At 35.7% G+C, this 20443-nt stretch overlaps 1 protein-coding gene across 3 annotated transcripts; it reads right to left on the reverse strand.

Annotated features, from left to right (window-relative positions):
* Positions 1–1482: 1482 nt before the first annotated feature.
* Positions 1483–20424, reverse strand: SOCS4 (suppressor of cytokine signaling 4). Of its 3 annotated transcripts, none has more exons than XM_060004525.1 (2): positions 20158–20424; positions 1483–7813 (listed from the first exon to the last, which is right to left on the reverse strand). In XM_060004525.1, exon 2 carries the CDS (start codon positions 7719–7721, stop codon positions 6399–6401), a length of 1323 nt encoding a protein of 440 aa, XP_059860508.1. In that variant the 5' UTR covers positions 7722–7813; positions 20158–20424; the 3' UTR covers positions 1483–6398. The 3 variants fall into 3 exon arrangements, with proteins under 3 accessions (XP_059860508.1, XP_059860511.1, XP_059860509.1); XM_060004528.1 differs by lacking the exon at positions 20158–20424 and adding an exon at positions 8532–8664; XM_060004526.1 differs by lacking the exon at positions 20158–20424 and adding an exon at positions 7991–8482.
* Between the last annotated feature and the right edge of the window lie 19 nt (positions 20425–20443).

The raw sequence follows: 20443 nt of genomic DNA on the forward strand, positions 1-20443 counted from the left end.
GCACCCTGGCGGAAATTGTTAACTTGTCTCCTGAAGAGAAGGTTGAAGGCAGGTTCTGGATTCCCTACGCTTGCGGTCTTTAGGGCCAGGCCTCGAAGCTGGCTAGGTGAGAATGCAGCCTAACCCCGGGACATGGATCCGTTGGCCAAAATTGGAGAGAGCTAAAAGCAATACAGGAAGGGGAAGACGTTTGCAAATGGCTTGACAAATCGATATTAACTAAAGGAACGGATGTCTCTGCAGATTTTTTTCTGATCAGTATTTCTTCTCCCACAGTTCAGTTTTCAATAAACCTTTACCTACCTACTCTATGTCAGGCCCAAAAGATGATGGATTGACACGTGGCCCCAGCCGTCAGGGAACGTGCTAGCTACTAATGAAGATGTCATAATTATGTGGTGTACAAAATATACACACATAACATACATATATTTTAATGTAAAACTTAAAACTATGCAATATTCTTACAACATTTTACTTCTTTGTTTTCATTTGCTGTTAGTGGATCGGTGGGTGGACATTTTATATAAACTTCTTAAACGACTTGTTTGGGTTTACTCCACAGCACACATAATTCTCATTCTGAAAAATGAGCAACAGAGAAATTTCAAATACCTAAGCCTGGGGAAGACATGTTTTTGGTTAGGGGCAGTGGTCTATGGAAAATAATACCACTAGTGTGAACTACCTACCCTGCCCTAATGGGAGGCAGTGAATCAGCAGTGCCTTGTGGCATGGGAAGCAGTGCCATAGGAAGCCTGAAGCAACAGTAAGTCAGCAACATAGTGCTATATTTAAGTTTTTGATATTTTGCTCATCATAGGGCCTTTTGTTTTGCATTAATTCTGATTTTTAAATGTTGCACACAAAATTTTCATTACTGAGTTTATGGTCAAAAAAAATTTGTGCCCACGTTGTGTCTCATTCTACTCCTGGTCACGTGCATTAGAGTGACCAACAACCTCCAGCTTTCCCCATGTTCCCAGTCAATAACCGAGCATGGCGGGAGTTCTAGAGGTAGGCCATTCCTGTCCCATGTGGGCTCCTACAGGTAACCTGTTGGGAACTACATCCACGCCTAGCATTTTTAGAACTACATTGCCCACCCTACCCAATGCTTCCTTCAGTTTCTTTCACAGATGTCAGACATGCAGTTTGGTATGATTTCCCCACCTTCTCCTGCTCTCTTCCCCTTTATTCTTTTGTCTGTGTGTTTATGTGTGTGTAAGCCCAGAGTCTTAACCACTGGACCGCCAGGGAAGTCCCATTCTCATTTATTCTTCATAGGTGTCCATCCCCCTCCAATAAATCTCTTGCACATTTAATCACATCTTGACATGTTTCTGGAAGACCCAAAATGACACAAAAAACTGAAAGGAAAATGTGTAATACAGATTTTAAAATTTCTCATATATAAAGTTGAATGTGCCAGGTAACATACAGTACAATGTTTTTAAAACTACAAAGCTTTTGGATTTTATATATGAAGTTTTAATTAATAAGAAACGAAAATTTATTCAGATCAATTTATTTGAACTCACATCCAAGAAGAAACATTCAACTTCAGGATTAGAAATAAAAATGGGAACACTCTACTTCTTTTTGGGTAAGGGGTGGATATAAGCCTGATAAGAGTACTAATAGCTTTGTGAAGTTAGTACTTAAACTCTGTATATTCAAGTATATATCGAGTGCGTACTTGGTTTATACAGAATTTATCCAATTCTAGCAAAGTCAGAATACTTTAAGTAAATCTCCTTGAGTTTTACACTCTCAAGTCTGAAAGCTTAGATTTGATTATAACCATGGCAAAAGTGATTATCTTTACTTCCTGCAAATGTAATCAACTTTTAAAATAACTTAGGCAAACATCAATTTCACACAAACCTTATTAAGGGTAGGAGGAAATTGCAACTGTTCATCTAATTGCAGAGTCTAAACCATAAATTCAAATTGTACCATTATCTTTATTGTCAAATCAAGTCAAGAAAGCCTATTACAGGCTAAAAGAAGTGAATGTGAATCTGCAGGGTCCACTAAGGGAATACGTTGAAAACCTATCATCACATTAGTACTTAACAGCTGTACAGAAATTATTTTCAAGTATGCTCCAAGGGTCACCTCTTAACTGAAGAATTAACCTTCAGGAAGTCAAGAGACAAGTATTATTATCTATATTTTATGTGCTAGGAAATGAAAGTAAACAAAGATTTAGGATTGAGTAATCTATTCAAAATTAAAAAGTAAATTAAAAAGACTGGCTTTATTTGAAACAGGAGTCATGTGCCTTAAATTCCTTTCCATTGGGTTATAGCCATTAGTTTACTATTCTATTTAGTCTACATTTCTATTTAAAAGCCAAACCATTTCCAAAAGTTACCTCCATTTTGTCTCCAATATCTAATGTGTTAAGAATAGTATAGACAGACTCTTGTAGTGTTGCTCATTTCTAGTAGACCATTAAAAAAGGAAAACCTCTTGTGCTTTCTGTTCTTTAGAAATAAAAATGGATGTAAAACTGATTATGTAAAACTAAGATTGTAAAGATTTTCTTCCAAAGTAGAAACAATAATCTGCTTGACTTAAAATCTTTTATTCATTTGGGCATTAAATTACCTAACACACAATCTATTTTACATTTAAACACTGTTTCCCTTGTGTTATCTCCAGGAATATTATATAATTAAGTCCACTTCCTGTTAAATTTGCTCTACCAAAATCAATATATAACCTATTTGACTCTGATTATAGCTAAAAGTGACAAAAAAGACTTTTAATGCAAACTAAGAGTATATTTGTAAGAGTTAGGTCTCAAGGCTTTTGTTTCATAGGAAGGAAGCTCTCTATTACATGGATCTATAAAATGATCCAAACTTCAGACAGACAGGAAGCTGATAACTTGATTTATCTTCCTAATGGCTTTGGCTCATGAATAAATGATAATGGTTTGTGTTTTTCTTATAAAAAGAAATGTAATTTGTGTAATGATATGAGTCCTATTTGCCACATTTGCTCTACTTTTCTAAAAAGGATTTCTAATGACTTAGACATTCTTTATATTATTTACAATAAGAAGTCAAAACTTTTAACTGAAAGCCATTTTTTTGACCACAGTTTGCCATTAGCTGACATTCAGGAAGGAACACAGGTCTGATCACCAAATCAATAAATCTAGCCACAGACTGACTAAAAGCTTCCTTTAATCTTCTTCCTATTAGGTCTTCCTTTAAATTAAACCCTTCCCTCTGTGAATTATTTAAGTGAATGGCATGGTTATAGAAAGATCAGATATGATTCTTCATACAAAAATGCTCAAGGAACCTAAAAAATCCATTCAGCATGTTTCAGGAATTATAGTATGAATCAAGATGCTGTAGCTTAAAAAAGGAGAGGGGGGCTTGGGGGTATTCCTGAAAGCTTCAGAGAGAAATAGAAAAGTCAAGTTTATTTCCTGGTTAGGGCAGGATGATTCCCAAAGCACATTTAAGTGTCTGGTCCAGACTAGCTATTAGTGATCAAGTAGTCCCCTTTCACTATCAAGGCTTTCCCCTGAGGTAATGCCTAAAGTCTTAATTTTAATATTTTATCTTGTTTCTTTTAGCCCCATCCTCTCTCACCAATAAGGGCCACACATTCCCACCATGCTGAACGCTTTCTCAACCCTGCAATTTACACTTTTCAAACGCTCACCATGTCCAACTTAGTTACAAAATTTATTGGGTTGGCCAAAAAGTTCGTTCGGGCCAACCTGATACATTTGTATCTCCCCACATTGTTCCTTTCAAAACTTATACTCATTTACTTATACATAATTTCAGTAATTACATTTTTAATGAGTTAAGTTTCTGAATACCGAATGCTCTTCCAAATGTGTCCACAAGTCACTGAGAAAGGGTTAAACCTTTCTAAATTCCAATTCCTTCACGCTTTAAAAAATGTATTATTACTCTTCTTTTTCCTTCATGGTAAACAATTCCTTTCTCAAATCTTACATTTCTACTTTCCCGATTTCTTTTCTGTAGCAAATACCAAAGGAAAAAATACAAACCGTTTCAGCGTAAATGAGTCTCCTTCCTGCTCTCATTTATTAGATCACCTACTTCAAGGCTATATAAATGGCAGTATTTTGAAAATGTTAACAGCTATCAATACCTTGAAGGTGAAAAAATAAGAAAGCCAGAGAAAATATATCACAAGCAACCAGTTTGAATATACGAAAGGCTACTTAGATCTTGATTTTCATATAAATACTAATTTTTACCATTATAAAAGACAATGTAATATTTTTCTTTATAAAATTACCTTTTAACAGAATATTCACTAGCTAGTCATTCCTTAGGTTCTTCTGTATTGATAAAAAGTTATTTTTAAAAGAAAAATATTTAAAACAATATTGTTTCATAGAAACAGAAAGTCTCAATATCAAATTCTGATAAAAAACTATAATTATGGGTAGAGTCTTACCATACTATTAATTTTCTTTCACCAAAGATGGACATTTAGGAAGTGCTATATTGGTAAATAAGATAAGCTTCTCAGTGATCTACAAAAGCGCCACAATAAAGATGAGGTAGTATGAGACTGTCCCACTTTTGTAAAAGGGAAATATCATCTTTAGAAGAGATATTTATCCTGACACTGGTGTTGATATCCCGAGCCTCATCACTGCTAAGAGAGGTGCCATTTTAGTAGCTAACCCTCACTGGAACCAAGACAATCTTGAGATCACTGAGAAAAAAATATGTTAGAAGACAATGGTAACAGATTTTAATTTTGTGATAATTGCTAAAAAGTTATTTTAAAGCAATTATTTTTAAATGCCATCTTTATGTTATCAGCAGAACTGCAGGAAAGGGAAATGCTACTTCAACACAAAAGCAATGATGCTTAAGAAACATCTATTCTAACGTGGAAATCTAAGTCAAATTTCTTTCAATACAGGTAGAAGCAGCTTCCTACTAGAGCTAAACTAGCATCAAGAAATCAGTTACTATGATATTAAAAATGCCAACTTGTACAAAGGGGTAGACAACTCACCAGAAGGAATAACTGTCTAGGATATTTATTATTCACTGATTCTTTAAAAAAGAAGAGTAGGCTATCATTCCATCTATCTTATTATATAACATTTCTAAAAATACTTCCCCGTTCTGGGGATGTTAAATTCAAAATATTACGCCTGGTGCCCAGTATTGTTCAGTATGGCATAAGCCACGTATCTCTCAAAATGTTTCCTTTTTGAAGCCATACTAAAGACATGTTAGTTCTGAAAATAGGAATAATTATCTGGAACCTGAAGATCAAAACCATTAAGCTCCCTGAATACTGAGCTCCACGTTTACTTCTTGAATCTTTATTCAAGCTCAATTCAAAATAATGAAAAACTACCTAGTTCTCTTTGGTTACCAATGGAAATTTGTGGCTGTTTATATAAACTGTGGCATCTCTCCAAACTAACAGGCTCAGAGTTTCTAAAACAGAGCTAAGCAGAAGCAACAGTTCATAAGTAAATTCAGAAAAACCTTAGTTGCTTTATTACTTTAGTAACTACTAGTTACTAATAGTGTTACCATTATTTTTAAAGCTTCCAGTGAGAAAGGAACAATACTTATGTTCTGAAGATGGTAACTCTTCCTAGTTTGAGAGAAAGATCTACTCAAGGAATAATAAATGACCATGCCACATTATAGAAGAATAAATTCACCCCCAAAATATCATATCCTCATTTGATTCTTACCGACCTGATTAATCAAATTTAGTAATTCTGCTTTACAGTTAATATTTAAAATTAAAACACATGAAGTTTGATTTTAAGCCATTTTGCTAACCTTTAACATCCCTATTAGTAAATTATAGAAGTCAATTACATTAGTATGGATTGTAAATTACAACACACTCAGCTTTACTGAAGACTTTTAAACCAAATGAAAAGGATGATGGGGAAACTATCCTATGTATAGGAATGCCAATGGCATAGGTTAACAAAGCATTTTATATGTAAGAAAGGACAGGATTACTTTTAAAGAAAAGTATGAAATACAGATTATTTAACTGTGTTTGCAATGCCTACCAAACTTCAAATATCCCTGGATCATATGCAAATTACAGTTAAGAAAAGAAAAAAATTAAGTATACAATCTACATGGTAAAAACAAAAACCAAACACCTAGTCAAAAATATCCATTAACTCCTAGTGTGTAACAATTATTAAACAATTATTATTGTTAAACAATTATTGTATCCTAAGAAAAATAAACTGATCTGGAAGTAAAATTTAGGGCATAAGTTTATTTTGGACTTTAACTGCCCCTGTAGAAAAATTCAAAGTGGCATAATAAGAAAAATAAAATATTAAATGAAAATATGTATATAATCACTCCTGTGTTCCTACCCTTTTCCTAGCATTGCTGTTCTGGTGCATCAATCCTGAGTACTCTAACTTTTGATTTATAGTGATATTCTTTCAGATATAATTTCATGGAAGAAGGAATTGGAAGGGCATCAATGCCATCATAAGTTGTACAGTTACAAATAACTGTTCTGCATATATGCTGCAGGGGAAAGGGGAAAGTCCGAATTAAAGGAGTGGATAAAAGTGGTTCAAAGAACATACAGGCACTCGGGTCCTTATAATGCTCTAGGAGCCCAGTTATGTCAGGAGAATGGAAGACACAAGGATCATGTGCATCAAAGCTAAAGTTGTGATTCCACTGTTCAATTCTAGCATGAAGAGAACGACTATAGCGTCTAAAACTAACGGAGAATAAATAGTCTTCCTGTGCTGAATCTCGCAGTAAAAAGGTACCCTCTGGTTTTCCTTCTAGTAGAGCTTCAGCTGCATATTTATCCATAACGCCCCAGTAACATGGATTATTATTGATCTGAAGGAGGTCTGGTACAAGACAGTGGACATAATCAATCTGGGTATGGTACTTAGGAGGTGTTTCCAGTTGCAGGGTTTCTTCATCAATTTCCCATTTGGGTTTGTTTCTTTTCCTGGAACTTGTGCAAAGTGTTATAATTTCATCATCTGAATCCATATCACTATCTTCTATACTGTTATTTGAAGCCAGGTTCATTATAGAGCCAGTCCCAGGACCACCTCTACCCGAAGAATCGTTATTGGTTATGACACAGGGCTGAACACTGGTATGTGAGAAGCAGTTGACCTCTTCCATGTTTCTTCGTTGTTTTAGTTGACCATCCCTCAATTCAGTCTGAGACAAGTCTGTGCTTACCCATTCATCTGATTTGGGACTTATAGGAGCAGTGTGTCGTTTAATAAAATGCCACCTAAAGGCTAAATCTGATCGAGGTGGGAAAGGACACTTATCTAACATGAGTTCACTGATATGAATTTTTCTTTTAGACGGAAGCCCTGAAGAGTGCCGACTACTACAATTCTTTATTGGAAAACACTGCCCCACAGCATCTTGCAGCTTCTGTTTAAGAGATCGGCCTAAAAATCTATGCCCACAGGAATGATCTAAATCCAACTCGATAGATGAACAGCTGTGCTTCCTTTCTTGGCTCCTTAAAGGAACTTCAGTTTTCTCTATAGCACTCACTGTTTCAGCATCTGAACAACTTTCACTCTTTTTTGACCAAGATAACTTCTTTCCACTCCATACATAACCATCCTTTCTGTCAGCACTTCGACTCCGACTAGTTTTGGGCCTTACATCTACATTTTTACTATTACTTTCACTATTTTCTGCCATTTTAACAAACTGTCCACAAATTCCAGTGTTATAAATACTGCTCTTTCAGTTTTTCCGGTAGAATGTTTCTTCTGGGCACTTTCTGGATATATCTAAGGAAGAAAAAGATCATTAATCGTTTGTCATTAACATTGTATAGATTATATATCAAACCCCAATTATACATAAGATGAAAAGATGAAAAAGGATAATACATTAAAAACAAACTATTAGAAATGTTGGAAGGCAGTTCCAAGATATTTTGTTCCCACCTAAATAAACTACTTTACCTTATGCTAATAATTCCATAGTGCCATGGAGTCAAGAATCTGAGTTCCTTTCCCACAGCTAGTTTCGATGTGAATCAAAAAAGCTAAGCATCCTCTCAGCCAAAATATACATCTGAAATATGAACAATTTCCGGTTTTGAGGTACATCTTATGCCCATCTCTCCTCCCCTTATTTTTTAATTTCACAGCAGACCAAGAAATTCTTTGTTAAGAGATGAGAAACCTATGAGCTGGTGTATGATGACCACTACCCTCCTTCTCTCTGTTTTCTTTCCTATTGATTGAAAATATGAACAGTTTTAAGTTATAAAAGCTGTTAAGAATTTATTAAATAAATAATCATCACTGAATACTAGGAATGTCATGCAAGAATTCCCAATGCAATTTTTGTCAACTCATTTAAATATCTGGTCAACTTCACTATCAGTCTAGGCAGTTTGTAGAAAATTTGGAATTGGATAAAAATTTGTTATTTTATACACACATACACTTCCTTATATTCTTTTTTTTTTTTTTTTTTTGCGGTACGCGGGCCTCTTACCGCTGTGGCTTCTCCCGCTGCAGAGCACAGGCTCCGGACGCGCAGGCTCACCGGCCATGGCTCACGGGCCTAGACGCTCCGCGGCATGTGGGATCCTCCCGGATCGGGGCACGAACCCGCGTCCCCTGCATCGGCAGGCAGACTCTCAACCACTGCGCCACCAGGAAAGTCCTATTCTTCTTGATAATTTCAAAAAACAAGCAGATAAAGTTCTATAGGGCAATGCCTTTCCTATGAAATTGGCTAGCTATACTAGAATTTATAATGTAAATAAAGTTTTATTAAGACTAATAGTAATGATTGGTCATAGGTAGAAACTACTTAACTATTCTTAGATGGAAAAAGATTTAAGCCCAGAATTGGGGGGAGGGATTCTATAATCTCAAATATTTTACAAATGAAAGTTGAATTTTGAGACTGAGAAAATCAGTTGTACTCAACATTCTGATCATGATTAAGCTTCTGATTATATCAGAGGAACATTAACAATCCCAATAGGGTTTGAAACAAGCATCTGCAGAGGCAAATATAATTGGGAAGTGCTTAAAAGTGTGAACTAATGACACAGGCTTGCCATATAAAGTACCCCATTACTAAACAATGAATAGCATGGGGTGATTATACGTATTATTTTGATTTAGTGAGCTCACTGGTACGTAATAATTTAAAATCCACAGGGAAAAAATATTTGAAAATCTAAATTTGAAAGAAACATCATCACTTAGTATACCAAAATTATATTCAACAGCATGCTTTGGTTGTTCATTGACTAAATTCCACTGAACAAAAATAAACAGGCAGAAGCTACAAAGTAGGCTGAAGTATATGAAGAGTCAGTGATCAGAAGAGACACTAGTTACTAACAGCTTACACTTGTATTTTTCAAATAAAAAATTAAAAAGGAGCCCCAAGCAGATATTTTTTTGTTAACACTACATACTTTCAACTTTTTTATTCAGCATAATAATGTGAAAAGTTATCATGTAAGGTTTAAAATACCTGGTGTTTTTATTTACTTTAAAAATATGAAAGTAGCAGATTATTAACTCTATGATCAACTTTACTCCACTGGGTGTGAGCATCTTCATCTTCCTTTATTTCTATATCAAAGCTAAGTCTGTACCTCTGCTCTCTCTCTCTTTTTTAAAAACATCTTTATTGGAATGTAATTGCTTTACAGTGGTGTGTTAGTTTCTGCTGGATAACAAAGTGAATCAGCTATACATATACATATATCCCCATGTATCCTCCCTCTTGCATCTCCCTCCACCCTCCCTATCCCACCCCGTACCTCTGCTCTTGATGACATTCCCACCTTTACCAGGGCCTGCTTCCATTGCTAGCTCTTAACTTCTCTCTGCCTTCAAAAACAACCAAGTCTCCTATAAACTGTTTTAGTGATTCCAATGCTTCCTTTAGTTATAATTGCTGCATTCCATATTAAATTTCTTAATGAGCAGTATAACTTGATTTCCTCTCAAAAAGAAAATAGTTTTGTTTTTCTCTAATTATAAAAGAAATAATGATCCAGTTTAAAATAGCTATGTGAAAATCTTTTTGCTCCATCTTTCTCTCAGAAGTCAGCCCAAAACAAGGGAAAATGAGAAATAAAAACAAACCTCATCTTCAATGAAACTAGCAGATATCCATAACCTGAGTGACAAAATACAAGGACAGAAAATGAACAGAGGAGCAATGACTGACTCAGCAGTGGAGAGGAAGGTGACACCAGGCACAAAGGCAACGTTGATGAGAAGCAAGCCAACAGAGCAGGCAAAGTCCAGGACACCCAGAGGTACGAGGTGCTACAGAAAGTATGGATGGAGAACAGGGCAGAAAATGGGGAGGTAGGTTGAAAATTTGCATATGTGCAGTTAGATGTCTCTGGTTGTTACTCTCATACTTAGAGGAGATGGGAAATTTATCAATATTATTTGGAGAAGCTGAACCAGAGAGGCTCAGGACTTTGGATACTAGGCATGGTGAGGATAGATGGGAGGCTTGGGACTAAAATCAGAAAGAAAATTCCCTGCTTCCTTCTTCCATCCAGCTTCTAGAACTCCAGCAGCCAAACTTACACCTCCTAATAGGAGACTGGAAGATACTATGCTGGAGAAACAGAATGGCCAAAGAGAAAAGACCTATAGATGCTGATAACTGGAAATCCTCCAATAAGAAGCTGGAGGGCCACCCAGGCATGCTGTGAAGCTCATCCATCCATAAGCCCAGCCTACTTACATAGTGCTTTCAGGCAGCACTGCTGTGCTTCATTTACTCTAGAATATGGCATGTCACCAGACTTTTGAGGAAAGCCTCTAAAATAAACAAGCGAATAAAACAAAGAATTTGGAGAAAAAAGTAACCATGAAAGCAGCAGGTAATAAAATAGATCTCTTCCAAGTTAAAAGAATATATTATACCAATGAATAAAATGAGGTAGGGACAATCAGAGAATAAGAAAAATTTGGAAATTAAAACCATGATTGCAGGAAAAAAAATATTCAATAGGAAAGTTGGAGGTAAGCTGAGGAAATAATAGGAAAGAGGAAAAAAATGGTTAACTAGACAGAGAAGACAAGAAAATTAGAGGATCGATACAGACGTCACAGAAAATACCAAAATGGAGAGGGAAATTATAAAAGAAAATATATTAGAAAATTTCCCAGAACTGAAGGACATGAGTCTCCATACAGAAGGAGCACAATGAGTGCCCTGCACAAGGGAAAATACACACCAAGTTACATTATTCTAAAATGTTAGAACCCTAGAGATAAAGAGGTGATACCGAAGTCTTCCTACCTTATAGACAACAATACTCTAAGTATTGTATGCTTATAAATCTGTTAAAGAGTAGACCTCATGTTAAGTGTTCAATCAATCGATTTATGTATGTAACCCAGCCAAAAAAAAGAAAAAAGGCTTCCTGAGGGAAAAAAGTCACAAAGGACTGTAAATAAAATAACATCTGTTTTCTCAACAGTAACAGTGGAAGCTAGAGGATAGTTTCCAACCTTGAAGATAACCAGCCTAACAATCAATCAAATAGGATAAAATAAAGAAATTTTCAGACATGAAAGTAACAACAATTTTACCTCATATTGGAGGATGTGCTCTTCTAAAATAAGAGTGTAAACCTAAAACAAATGGCATAACATAGGAAACAAGGTATTTAACATATGAGAAAGGAAATGTGAATTCCTGGGATGCTTAAGAAGGGAAGTTTCCAGACAACAGGGTGTTTGGCGCTGCTGGAGAGCAACTAGTTCGTATAACCACATAAGGACGTAAGGCTCTTTGTGTAATAAGAGAATAGAAAGAGAGTAAGGAGGCTAAAAGAGAGGTAAATCCTCATCTATCAGAAGAGGAACTCAACCAATAATGTCTAATAATTGATGCATCAAGAGAGAAGTATAAGCATATGATTTAGAAATGTGAAGATAAATACCAGAAAGACAAATTATGAAAGTAGAAGCCTTTGAGATGGGTAGGAGAGGAATGCGGCATTACTTAGCTTATCTAAGCTTTTCAGCTTAATTTAACTTGAACCTATGTACACATATCATTTTGATGACCATAAATAAAAATAACAGTACTTTATACTCACTGTGAAAAATTCAAACTTAAAGTTATGAAGAAAAAAGTAAAAACTATCCATAATCCTACCACCCAGCAGTAACCGTTATAACATTTTCAGTATCTCTATACATGTACATGACAAGGATGCAGTTCCATAGCACAATGATGGCAGACATTAGAAATATGGTTTGAGCCCAGTTTATTTTGTACTAGCCATATGACCTTGAAAGCTCAGTTTCTTCATCTGTAAAATGGAGTTACTGATGCTATCTATTTCATTAGGCTGGTGGGAATTAAATGAAATAATGTATGTGAAGTATATACCTAGCTCAGATTCTAAATGTATCAAGTATAAAATAAAGTTTAACATATTTTTTCTTTTTTAAAAAAAGAAACAGATATTACATATGTTTTATTATAGCGCCCAAGCCAGTTTTATAGAAATGGTTCATAAAGGAAAAAAATCACAGAAATACCTCTGTCTCTAGCCCATGCTAACTATAAAATTTATGAGCAAATATAATTTTCAGGATGATAACTAATGTTTCAAAATGAAAAAGGATCAATACACTAAATACAGCTGAAACTCAACAGACCATGAAGCTACAGAACAATTTGACATTTTCCCTCAGAGAACTGATTTCCAGCCTTACTCTATACAAGTTTACATGCTAACATAACAGATTTATTTTAGCAAGGCTTACCAACTTGTACATAATAGGTAGCAATCCATCAAGTATCTCTGGATTTTAGGTTAATTGTTCTTACGTATGCTAATGCTGCAGGGATCCATAAAATAAAGCAAAAAATGCCATTGCCCTAGATGAATTTTCCACACATTTACCTATACTTAAAGAGTTAATGCATAGAAAATCTTCTTTTGACTGGTTATCTTTTTGTATCTAAGAACTACAGCCTTATATAAATTTTACATAGCATTCTTGTGATAGAAAACTGAGTTCATGCTTCAGAAGTCCCACTTTTATAAATTGTTATGGTAAAAAATATATTTGGTGGAGCTCCCCTGGTGGCGCGGTGGTTGGGAGTCCGCCTGCCGATACGGGGGATGCGGGTTTGTGCCCTGGTCCGGGAGGGTCCCGCATGCCGCGGAGTGGCTGGGCCCGTGAACCATGGCCACTGAGCCTGCGCGTCCGGAGCCTGTGCTCCGCAGCGGGAGAGGCTACAACAGTGAGAGGCCCGCGTACGGCAAAAAAAAAAAAAAAAAAAAATTATATATATATATTTGGTAAAATATACCGTATCACTATATGGGCCAGAATGTCACTTAATGTTGTAATCTTCAAAGTAGGAAGAAAATTTAACTTCTATTTATACTTGCCTAAAAATTAGAAAACTTAAAATTTATGAATATTGAATATATGATTGACAATGTTCCCATCACTCATTGTGAGATGGTTATTTGTCTGATGAGGTGCTATTCCTGAGGGAAGAGTGGGAGCTCCAAAAAGCTAAGGACTTGATGGCAACCCTCTCCATTTCTTTGTGCCCTTTTAGTGCACCGCAACTGATTCCATGTTGCTGGAATACATTTGTGGATTATATTATCCTAGGTAAGAGAATCTTTGCAATACTTTGTAAATAGACACAATCACAGAAATTTTATAACACACGAGGTTTGCTAGTTATTTCAGGGCAAAGTACTTAAGTTGCTGAAATTTTAAGACAAGTTATGTATTTTTCTTTTACAAAATGACAAGTGTTCTAAGTTTGATGACCTTTATTGGGATAATAATTGGCTCTGAGAAGCTACTTAGCAGATACATTAAGAAAAAAGGCAAAACAAAACATTTAACTGGTCTCTTCATGGTTCAGGTAACTTAAAAAAAAACTTATGCTATGGTGAGATCTTTTTAGAAAAAAAGATATTCAGAATTTCCTTCACTATCCCATGATTTTATTACAATAATGATAAAAATGCATCATGTATATAACTCTCGCATCTTTACACTTTAAACAGATGGCAAAAGATCTTCTAATCTCTTCCAAAAGTTGCATTAAATCAAAATTCATAAAATTAAAAAAATTCAATCACATTTCTCTCAATAAAAATAACATTATTAATTTTTTAAACATCTTTATTGGCGTATAATTGCTTTACAATGTGTTAACATTACTTTTAGTGAAAAAATTTTTTTATTTTTAAAGACTAAAAATGAGTTTTAAAAAAGTGCTTTTGGTGTCTTGCCTATACATGTAAAATCTGAATGTTAAAAAAAAAAGTGTAAGGTTCTGAATCTGAATGAGTCCTTTCAAATACCCTATCCTTAATCGTTGGAATTTTATACAAACTTCATAGAAATGAAGTAGAAGATGAGATACAAAATGGAAAAAAAGTGACTTTAATACCAACTTTATGTAGTATAGAAATCAACGATGATACTTTGAAAAATGTTCACAAATCAACAATCTTTGTTAGTAACTGCAAAGAAGCTTTTTTTTTTTTTTTTTTTAAAGAAGGTGAAAGAATCACTTGGGAGAAAGTGCTTTGACTCTTGATTCAATAATTAATTTTTTATGAAGGCATCTAAGTTACAATGCCCTGGGGAATACACAGTGACTTTTTTTTATTGTTATTTCTTAATGAGCAAGAGGCAAACGTCTAAAGCAAGTTTATTTAAACCTTTTTCAAAAAATCAAGTTCTCAGATTCACTAGCCATTTGATCCCAGGTTCTATAATCAATTGCACTGAACAGTGATAAACGAATTAATACCCAATGTGACCCTTCTATGCTAACAACAGATTTAAATAACATTTAGTTAGTACTCTTGAATAAGGTTGGGAAGGTGATTTTAATTCAAATTCCTTGAAAACTTTTTTAAAAGCCAGTAATTAAAGGGTTAAACTTCATTCATCTAGAAACTGCATTGTATCTCTATGATGTTGGATAACAGAGCATTATTGTACATATTAATCATTCATTGAACTACTGTGTCTACAATGCTGATGTCTACCTAAGGCCAGAATTCATGTAAATATTAAATTTGATGTTATAAAGAATAATTTACTATACTACAAAGAATTCACAAATAACTTATTATTCTGGTAGTTATTTAACCCTGGGAAGTACCTTATCAAATCTATGATTCCAAAGTTTACCTGCCATTATGTGTCCCCAAAACTCCTTGAATGCATTCTGATCACAGTCCATGTTATTTGAATTGGATTCTGTGGGTTAGAGCCCTTGATGTTTGATCATAGCCTAATATTTGAGTTGGATTCTATGGGAACACTTAAGAGTCCATGAATGAAATATACTGGATAGTACAAGAGAGGTAAATTCCTTGGAATGTTAATAAAAAAACATAAAAAATGGGTTTGTTCAAATGAGAAACATCTCTGAAGTATAAAGTGTTTTTTTCTCATTACGAAAGCAATACAGGTTCATTTTCCAGTAAATATTTTAAAATATCTCCTTTTTCATGCCACACACACACACACACACACACACACACACACACACTGATTAGCACCACTACACCCTTCCTTCCCTTCTCCAAACTTTCTCCACTTACTTTCCTAATTATATTTTGCTTAAGTCAGTGTCCCCCAATCTGAACTCCTGTGTACACTAGTGCTAAAAGATGTTAATATACACATGTTCTAGAGAAACAGAGGTTTCCTTATTAAACAAGTTTGGGAATCACTTCCCCCCTGAAAGATTACAAGGCACCTTCAGCAAAAGGTTCCAAGAGGTCCTTCAGTTAAGAAACCTGCTTAAGCCACAGTTTCCTTTATTTAACTCATCATAGAGCCGTTTTGTGGAAGAAACTGTGGGAGAAACATTAACTTGGGCTAACATTAAAATAAGTGTACATTCCCTGAGCATGCTAGCTAAAGATTAAGAGAAATGTCCAGGACCTGTCACTGAAGAGGGTTAATTTAGTGTGAAGAGGGAACAGAAAACTAAGAGCTGGCACTATAAACTTCTAAAAGTGCAAGAACCAGGACTTCCCTGGTAGCACAGTGGTTAAGAATCCATCTGCCAATGCACGGGACACGGGTTCGAGCCCTGGTCCGGGAAGATCCCATCTGCCGCAGAGCAACTAAGCCCATGTACCACAACTATTGAACCTGCACTCTAGAGCCCACGAGCCGCAACTACCGAAGCCCGCCCGCCTAGAGCCTGTGCTCCGCAACAAGAGAAGCCACCGCAATGAGAAGCCCATGCACCACAATGAAGAGTAGCCCCCGCTCGCTGCAACTAGAGAAAGCCTGTCCACAGCAATGAAGACACAACGCAGCCAAAAATAAAAATAAAATAAATAAATTTATTTTAAAAAATTTTTTTAAAAATTAAAAGCGCAAGAACCTTAACAGAATCTTAGAAACCAGAATATTTAAGATATTCAATTGTGACTCTTAGAGAATAAATTGGATTGTACAGATGTACTTCTTCCTTTCAATTTGTAATTTTTTAATTATAAAAATAATATATGCTCATTATAAAATATATGGAGCATTCAGAAAAGTTCAAAAAGGAGGAAAAAAACCTGTAATTCAATTACCTAGAGGCACTCAATTTAGACATTTTGGCCAATTTCCTTGTAGTCTTTCTTCCTATGAGTACAATTTAGTCTAAAGAGGAAATTTTTAAGTTATAAAGATCTATAAAAAATTAACAATCTAGTTTTTCACTATACCATGTTTAAAAATGAAGCATGGTGCAGATGAAACAACAGCATGAGTTGCTAAATCATCAAACATGATCTAAAATTTAGACTTTGTCACTTACTAGCTATCTCTCCTGACTTTTAGAATCTCATTTAGCTTCAGTGTTCACATTGTTAAATCTGGATACCGTCAGCTGCCCCATGTTTTTCCTGCCAGGATTAAAATCTATGAAAACAGCATACATTGAGCTTAATGAGAATACATACTACGTTCTGTAATACGTTGTCTTCTCAGAACCTTCCATGTAGAATAAGCTAATTTCTAAAAATGAGAGATGGGAAAGTGGCAAAATTAAGGAAAAAGAATGAAAGGAAACAAAGGCTACATATAAGGCTAGAAAATCTGGACAAAAACATCTCAAAAGCCTGAGGCTGAGGATGCTTTGGCATTTGTGAGATATCATAAAGCACTTTCTATTACTCCTGATACTAAACATGCTCTTTTAAAAAGTGTTTTTAAGCTTTAAATTCTTGAAAAGTAGTATGGGTGTAAATAACCAAACTTAATTATAAAAAGTTTGTAATTTCTTACAAGCTAACTTAGCAAATAAACAGGTTTCAACAGTAATAGTAGGCAAAGTTTTTTTTTTTAAAAAAAACGATCATAGATTATTCTTTTCATTGCTTTATGATAACTACGTCTGCTTACATTTAAGCTTGGGTAACAAGTTTTACCTACAAACTAGTATAATGTTATTCTAGAATTAAATAAAATTGTTTTCATGTTCTGATAAAACTAAATTCTAAGTTTTATGGCAACAGTTATGACTTGGAGAGGCAGTATGGTAGACTACTTGGATCAGAAGTTAATAGACCTGGGTTCTATTTCTAGTTCAGACAGTTGGTTAGGTGTGTGACCTTGGACAACTCACAACCTTTCTGAGCCTTGGTTTTTTTCATTCATAAAACAATGATTATATCTGTCTCGCCGTAGTAAGGATCCACTGCCACTGTAACAACACAAGAGTCAAATATTAGCCGTCTTTGGCCAGCGGAACTGGGTAGGTTGAGAGTAGGACTTTCCTGTATTCCCTTTTACACCTTAGAAAGTTTATACATGCACAAGTATTATTTACCCCCAAAATAAATTAAATAGGCTGGTAAGATTCAGGACACTTTCAGAGATATAAAAATCTTCAGATTTCTAAACTGCCTTCAATGTTTTTTTTTCAATACTCTGTTCTCAGTTTTGTTATTACTCTCTTCTTCTAGCCTTATGTTTCATAGGATTAATAATTTTTACATCAAATATCAATACATATTTTATTAAAAAGGAATTTGAAAACTCCTCTCATAAGGCAATACTGATATGCCTCCTGGATAAACTAAGATTATATGACATTTATAGATAATACTGCCACAAGTAGAACGGTAATATATTCATGCTTTCTCACCCTATTGTCCTTGAGAACAACAATATTTGTGAGCCTAAGGGTACTATGAATGGTCACAACAGAGAAATGGTAACTAACCTTCACTGCAATCGAAGCTGCGACCTTGGCATGATTTTCAGTGAGTTCATTCAGCTATCCACTCCTATGAGACATGCACCTGACACCCACATTGGTGACGGACAGCTACACTGGTTTCTTTTTAAAAGCTATATTATCTTAAATAACCAGGCAATTTAAGATTTAAGTTACACATTTCATTACCACACTATTAGTCTTGTACATATTATTTGAATGTCTGTTTCCCTCACCAAGATTGTGAATTCACTGAGGACTTTAAAATTTGTCTTTTTAAAATCTGACTGAAATAGAAATGGACATGTGAAAACATACTGGCAAAAGCAAGAATACATCTTTTAACAGTTGAAAAAATTTAATGGATAATGATTCAAACAACTCCATTTTAAATGAAACCATTAAATGCCCACCCAAAGTACCCCATTAATAACACAAGACAATTAGTTTTATACATCCATGAGTGTCTTCTATATATGGAAGAAGGTGTCATCTTCATTTTAGAGATGAGGAATCTGACATTCAGTAAAAGTAAAGAAGTATATTCAAGGTCACACGAGTAACTGTCAGAGTCAAAATTAAAATCTAGGATTGTTCAACTCTAAGGCCCAAGCTCTTTCCATACATGTGAAATTTGTAAAAAAACAAACAAACAAACAAACAAAACAAAAAACCCTATGAATCAAATGTGTTCATTGCTAAAGCAGAGTGAAAGGAGAGAAGCGCAAACACCATTCATAGTTTTGAAGTCACATGGTGTTAACATATTTTATAGTTACGGCATTTTATAGCTATAAATCTTGTTCCAAATTGGCAGATTCTTCTTATGCTGAGCTCTGAAAAGCACTACACTGAAATCTCACGATGATTTATTTGATGTATTATCGGACTTCTTCTTGAACCCCAGTCTATCCAGTGATATTGGATTTAAAAAAAATTAGAAATCAGTCTATCTAAACAACGAATGCTATCCAAATAAAATTAAGTCACTCGGAAAGAATCATCTCAGGTATCTTTTGCTCTTGTGGGAAATCAAGGATAGGTTGGTTATTTTTCCACAAATCCCAAGTTCTTTTTCAGCCAACCACTCTTCCTCTTCATTCACGTACCAAACCTCAGTGTCTAGCAAGCCTATTTGGAGCCCTAGTACTCAAAGCAACACCTTTCACAATGCCACCACGGTAAGAACTATACCACGGTTTGTCTAAATCTGTTCGCAAGTTTTCCCAATGGAACTAGACTGAAAAACAATGGGGAAAACTCTACAACAGAAAAACGTTTCTCTTATGTCATAAACAAGTTCCGATTGAGAATAGAAGGTGGGTAGCACGAAAAATATCATTGTGAAGGTTTTCATCAGAGACAGGTCTCCCAACATGGAGAACGTGAAGACCCAAGCAAAGCATAAACTTAATGGCCAAGACCTTAGCAAAGATTGTAAGGATCGAATGAAGTATTCAACAATATACTTTAGTTCTAGCTCTTCTTTTACATCTAAATATGCACTTCAGTGAACTTTAGGTGGGGTTTGAATAGGGAAACCCGAATTACTTTCTTCTTAAGGGATATATGTAAAATGTCCTATAGAGTAAGCATTAATGTACACGCCAGACCTCCAGGAACCATGAACTGAGATTAAGTCTTCCTTCCTTTACCGGTATAGAAATGACAAGATGAAGGCGCCAAGGATGCCAAGATTAAAGGCTTGAGAAGGGTCTCAGCTTCCTTTTCTCGAAAGAACATGCCCAAACATCTCGTTCTCTAGCCGGGTCCCAAGGAGGGGCTGGACCCGTACGGGGACCCGGATATGGCTGCCTGTGAGGAGCGCCCGGAAAGTAGAAGCAGACCCCGCTGGGCAAGGCCAAGCAGCAACCACCCTTCCCCCACTCACCTCTCGGAGCGCAGTTTAACTGGGGCTGCCCGAGTAACTGCCGCCATCACCACCGCCATCACTCTGGGTGCTCGCTAAGCTGGAGAAGGGAGACCCAACCACTCCGGCACCTCATGTAGGTCCTCTAAGACTGATGCCTGCCTGCAAGCCCCCACCCTTCGGTGCGGGGTTCTCATCTCAGACGTCGCAGTCACCGCCCCCACCTGCTTCGCCGGCGCTGCCGCCACTTCCGTGTTCGGGTCCCTCCCTTTCTTCCTCACTCCCCCAGCAACCGGCTTTTTCCCTG

Source organism: Delphinus delphis, chromosome 2 (genome assembly GCF_949987515.2).
Source record: "Delphinus delphis chromosome 2, mDelDel1.2, whole genome shotgun sequence".
Lineage (NCBI taxonomy): Eukaryota > Metazoa > Chordata > Mammalia > Artiodactyla > Delphinidae > Delphinus > Delphinus delphis.